Source organism: Triticum aestivum, chromosome 1A (genome assembly GCF_018294505.1).
Source record: "Triticum aestivum cultivar Chinese Spring chromosome 1A, IWGSC CS RefSeq v2.1, whole genome shotgun sequence".
NCBI classification, from domain to species: Eukaryota; Viridiplantae; Streptophyta; class Magnoliopsida; order Poales; family Poaceae; genus Triticum; species Triticum aestivum.
The window spans coordinates 382,590,917-382,596,862 of record NC_057794.1 but is presented as its reverse complement, the minus strand read 5'-3'; the positions used below and the strand labels follow the sequence as shown (position 1 = coordinate 382,596,862).

General features: G+C 49.8%; 1 protein-coding gene across 1 annotated transcript; it reads left to right on the top strand.

Moving 5' to 3' along the window:
- The first annotated feature begins 519 nt into the window (after window positions 1–519).
- LOC123052101 (beta-amylase 3, chloroplastic) lies at window positions 520–3,036 on the top strand. Its single transcript, XM_044475192.1, has 2 exons — window positions 520–1,223; window positions 1,665–3,036. The coding sequence occupies exons 1-2, from the start codon at window positions 691–693 to the stop codon at window positions 2,776–2,778; spliced, it is 1,647 nt and encodes a 548-aa protein (XP_044331127.1). The 5' UTR covers window positions 520–690; the 3' UTR covers window positions 2,779–3,036.
- Window positions 3,037–5,946: the final 2,910 nt, after the last annotated feature.

Here is a 5,946-nt window from a genome sequence, read left to right as displayed (position 1 = left end):
CGCATCTCGTCGATTATCCGAAAACACTCAGCTTAGTCACCGATAAGTGATGCTCGTCACCCGACTTCCTCGCATCCCGCCACGCGCCGGCCAGAGATAATCTTCGCCTCCCGGTTCTCATGAGGCCAGGCCATGACATAGTACGTCTAGCAGGCCCTTGGCCCAACCGATCCCACTCACTCACCTACACGTGTTAACGTGCGGTGCTAATTAGTCATGAAACCAGTACAGGTGTCGACCTCCCAACTAATCTCCCCGAGAAGCAAATTGAATCCTTGCAAATGGATAAACTCCTTCTCAAAAGTGCAAATGGAAAAGATATTACTACTAGTACTAGAATGGAGTTCTGTGCTCTAGGAGTGCATGCATGGGAGAGGAAAAGTGTCGACCCGAAGTATCCACTCCACTCCACTCCACCGTGGCCAATTAGTTTAGCGATAAGCACTCGCCACGCGCCTCCTCCGCCCCCCGCGGAAGAAAATCGAAAATTCGCCTATATATACCGCGCCCCACAGCCCACCTCCCCACAACACCGAGCTCCATTCATTCCGTTCCGTTCGTTCAGCCGATAGAAAAGTCTCGTCGTACTCTCACAGGACCCAAGCCAAGCCAAGCAATCCCCTCTCCTACTCTCTTCCTCCGACGACTCTCTTCTCGCCGAGCGTCTCCTCCCAGCACGCGTAGCGGATCATGGCGCTGACGCTGCGGTCCTCGACGTCCTTCCTCGCGCCGCTCGACCCTTGCTCCAAGCTCCTTCACAGGCCCGAGGACGCGCCGCCCTCCTCCGTCGCCGTCCCGCAGGCGCCCGCCCGGCTCCGCGCCCTCAGGGCGGCCGCGCAGGCCCCGCCGGCGCCGATGGAGGCTCCCGCTCCGATCCCGGCCGAGCTGCTGCACGGCCAGGTCCAGCAGGCGAACGCGGGCGGCGGCCGGCCGAGCAGGGGCGGGGTGCCGGTGTTCGTGATGCTGCCGCTTGACACGGTGGGCCCCCGGGGCCAGGTGTCGCGCGCGCGGGCGCTGGCGGTGAGTCTGATGGCGCTGCGGAGCGCCGGGGTGGAGGGCGTCATGGTGGACGTGTGGTGGGGCGTGGTGGAGCGCGACGGCCCCGGGCGCTACGACTGGGAGGGCTACGCCGAGCTGGTGCGCATGGTGGAGCGCGCCGGCCTACGGCTCCAGATGGTCATGTCCTTCCATCAGTGCGGCGGCAACGTCGGTGACTCCTGCAAGTAAGCAACTCTCCGCCTTGCCGATGATCCATCTCATTTACTTGCCAGCATCATGGACTGCGCTGCAATAGAATCAATCAACCATACAGCGCGAGTAAAAAACCGCAGTTAAATTGGTTTAATTCGATTAGGTTTTCCTCTCGAATCTGGGAGAAATTTGTCGGTTCAGTATGCTCTGGTTGTGCAAGTGTTCTGTTGTTGAGTAACAACTTGTTCAGTTAGTGCTACATGGCGTTTGATTACAGGCTCACTTTGTCATTCCTTGCACGTTTGGCAATGATATGCAGTTCCACTTGGACAAGCAATCGGCGAGTATACAAAAATAGTTCTCTATTTTAATGGGGTTAGCTGATTAGGTTATTGTTTGCGTGTGCCAAATTAGATACATGATTAGCGAATGAGAATTGGGGACAAATGGCTGACTGAAATTGTTGTTTGCAGCATCCCGTTGCCGCCATGGGTTCTGGAGGAGGTGAGCGCCGACCCGGACATCGTGTACACGGACAGGTCCGGCCGCCGCAACCCCGAGTACATCTCCCTCGGCTGCGACACACTGCCGGTGCTCAAGGGCCGGACCCCCGTCCAGGTCTACTCCGACTACATGCGCAGCTTCCGCGACAGGTTCGCCGGCTACCTCGGCACCGTCATCGCCGAGGTCCAGGTTGGCCTGGGCCCCTGCGGCGAGCTGAGGTATCCTTCCTACCCGGAGGCCAACGGGACGTGGAGTTTCCCGGGCATCGGCGAGTTCCAGTGCTACGACAAGTACATGCGGGCGTCGCTGCAGGCGGCGGCCGTGGCGGCGGGGCACGAGAACTGGGGGACAAGTGGGCCGCACGACGCTGGTGAATACAAGCAGTTTCCGGAGGAGACGGGCTTCTTCCGCCGGGACGGCACGTGGAGCACCGAGTACGGCCACTTCTTCCTCAGGTGGTACTCCGGGATGCTCCTGGAGCACGGCGACCGCGTGCTGGCCGCTGCCGAGGCCATCTTCGGCGGCACTGGCGTCACGCTGTCTGCCAAGGTCGCCGGCATCCACTGGCACTACCGGACCCGCTCCCACGCCGCCGAGCTCACCGCGGGGTACTACAACACGCGGCACCACGACGGGTACGAGCCCATCGCGCAGATGCTGGCCAGGCACGGCACCGTGCTCAACTTCACGTGCATGGAGATGAAGGACGAGCAGCAGCCCGGCCACGCCGGCTGCTCGCCGGAGCTCCTGGTGCAGCAGGTCAGGGCCGCGGCGCGGGCGGCGCGCGTGGAGCTCGCTGGCGAGAACGCGCTGGAGCGGTACGACGAGCAGGCGTTCGCGCAGGTGGCCGCCACCGCCGAGGCCGCCGGGCTGAGCGCGTTCACGTACCTGCGCATGAACCGGAACCTGTTCGAGGGCGACAACTGGCGGCGGTTCGTCGCGTTCGTGAAGACCATGGCCGACGGCGGCGCGAGGACGGCGCTGCCGAGGTGCGACACCGGGCAATCGGATCTGTACGTGGGGTTCGTTGACGCCGCCAAGGAGCAGAGGGCGCCGGAGTCCGAGGCCGCCGCGGCATTGTAGGGAGCTTACGTTTGTGTACACATATCACATCCCCTTGTGTATATGCACGACGTGGTAACGTGCGCCGGGAGGGGGGCTGTATAATATGATCTGTGCGTGCAGGTTACAGGATTTTATGGCTGTAATCGAGCATTTGTGCTTAGGCCACCTCACTTTTTTTTTCTATTCCATTCGAGAATGTTGGAATTTCGGAGAAGATGTAATCGCATTAAACAAAAAAGACCTTCGTCAAGGACTCAAAACAATTTCTTTTTTGAACCATCACCCGGGGAGAGGCTCCCCACCCAAATGCGTTAATCACAGCGTCGAGAAGGCGAGTTTATAGAGGGAGATGGGCTATCGCGCCAAAGGAGGTATTGACGCCATGACATGGCGCCGACCTTCTAAAGTGTACTCCTAAATCTAGAAGTCAAAAGAATAATGTCATGAACAATAATCTTAATGGTTACATGAACGGAGTGACGGTTCCCTCGGAAGTCATGAACAATATGTTTAGCGGTCAAACCATTTAGATCGTCAAAACCCTGGACTTTAAAACTTGATCTTATTTGTCCCATTAAGCAGAAAATAAAGAATGGTGATAGGATCGTATCACCATTAACTTTGGGCGCAATCCTTTGGGCAACCGTCCTTGGCTCTGTTGTTCTTTATGACCCTCTACTTGATTGTAAGATAGTCCACACCAAGAGGATTCTAACTTTCGGAGTTGGTTTATGTTGAGAGGGTCCCTATTAACTCTTGATTTCGCCCAAAAAAATATCCACAGCAACTAGTACTTGAAGCGTGGCTAAGTAGGCATCTTGGGGAACATGGTCGGAGAAGTGTGCTATAGGAGTTATTTATTGATCTCCTGCCTTCTTCATCCCACCTCTAATCATATGTTGCGTGAGCTATATCTTGTGCGCTTTGAGAGAGGGGTTGATCTAAGTTGCTTGGTTGCATTGATTACATCGACTTGAACACTCTGCATCGATTGGTTTGAATGAGATGTTGAAAGCTAGTAGAGGCCATCACTTTATAGATGGTTTGGTAGCCGTTAGCTCGGTGATCTCTTTGAGAAGTTAAAGATGCCCGAATGATGTGTGAAGTTGTCATGGAGCTTGCCATCTCCCACGTGAAGGAAGTATTAATCACTTGTGGATTGAGGGGCAATCCCTCGAGAGGAGAGTGACTCAAGCGAGAGTATTCATGGGAACTTTAACGGAGAGTAGATTATCGGTTGATTTTTGAACAGTGGGAATACATCTTCCATCTCATGTCCCATTTATATTTCATATATCGTACTAACTGCTATTGATATATCACGTATGGTGATTGAATTTGTTGCTAGTTTGTTTTTACGACAAATCTTGTTTATCATAGGGTGTTGTGCACGTAGTGAGCCTAGCACATCATGAATTTTATGCTTGAAAAGAATCTGACTAGTTTAATCATGTATTAGGATTAAGCCAAACATATAATTGTTCTAAAAAGATATTCACCTCCATTCTTGATGATATCTATGTCCTTTTAGCATTGGATACCTAGGTAACACTATTCGATTTTTCAGATAAAGTTATCACATCCACCTGTCTACTCCAAATCATTCCACATTTTCTAATAACCCTCCAAATACAGATTCTTCACAAGATTTTTCATCACATGCAATTTGATTTCACGACAGCTTTTCCTAGCCGCTATAGCGGGCTATTGCGGCCGCTAAGCCATGTAGCGGTAAGTATTACATGTGCATGTTCAACAGTAAAATAGGGTATTTTCGTCAGGAAAACAAAGGATATTTTATAGAAAAACAGAGTATACATTCAACAAGAAAACATAATATATATTCACCGGTTCACAAACATGGGAAATCAAACAAGCATCTATTCATCCATTCACAAACATGAGAAATCAAACAAGCATTACCAGTTACAACAAAGCATCACCAATTCACCATTCACTTGAATTCAAAGTCTCAAGTTCATAACAAATAATAAAGGTTTGCACCAGGCCAACAAGCCGCAAGAGCATACCCATTACATGCATCGTGAAATGCTCACCAATCACTGTTTTTTCAAAAGCATAAGTATAAGAATGAACTGCATAAGGAAGTTCATAAATAAACTGAAAATCTCACAAGTCAGAAGCAGAGCTCATGTGAGTGTCATTATTGTCATCGTCACTTTCTAAAGCAGAGGAAGCCAAAAGCAGATCTTCATGAGGAGTAACAGGGGTCATCATCTTCTTATTCTTAGCATGGATGCCCCTATTCATTTTATGTATTGGATTAATAGCCGAAGTTGATGGTCCAGCTTGCACACTTGCATATGGTAGTTCTTGTTCTTGATCTTCTCCTTCATTTTGTTCTTCGTTGTTATTTGGAACCACACCAGTGACCCGTTCATTATCATAATCTTCTAAAACACCAACCACATGCTTCTCAATTGGCTCACTAATTGTTTAGTTTCTTGTCCCTCATTTTGGAGTTGAACTTGATGAAAACAAGGTCCCTCATCTTGTCATGCAACAGCTTGCCACGCCTCTTCGTGTGAAGCTACAAATGGACAAATATTCAAAATGCTCCTCATGCAAGAAAGGGTACCATATGTCCATATATGTAACCGAAAGGAAACAAATAATGCTCCTCATACAATTCAAATATGACCCCTATAGGTTGAGCCAAATCCTAACCACTTGATACACTGGAAAGCTACAAATTGAGCCAAAAAATGTCAGAGAATTCAAAATTGTGTGTCATAATAGGAAGCAACAGATTGAGCAAAATTCTAACCACTACATATACTAGAAAGGTACAGATTGAGCCAGGAAACATTGGAGAAGTAAAAACAGATTTAACCACTAGTTACACTCACATAGGTGTAGATCATCATGGTGCAATGAATATACATGTAATCGAATCTTTGTAGTTTCATTTCTAGTTGCGCAAGGTTAATTTTGTGAGGTGCGGATTCTCTTACATAATTATATGTCATAATCTTTGTGACCTATCCATTTGTTGATCAGCAATTCAACATCTTGAAAAGTATATGCATAACTCACAAAATTAACAAATGGAAAAATATACTTGATCAAATATACTCTTGTTCCTCTCACAAATAGAGGAACTCCATGTTAAACCAAGTATCCTTGCAACCATTATCCTAAGTTTTGGAGCACTCGCCCCATGGT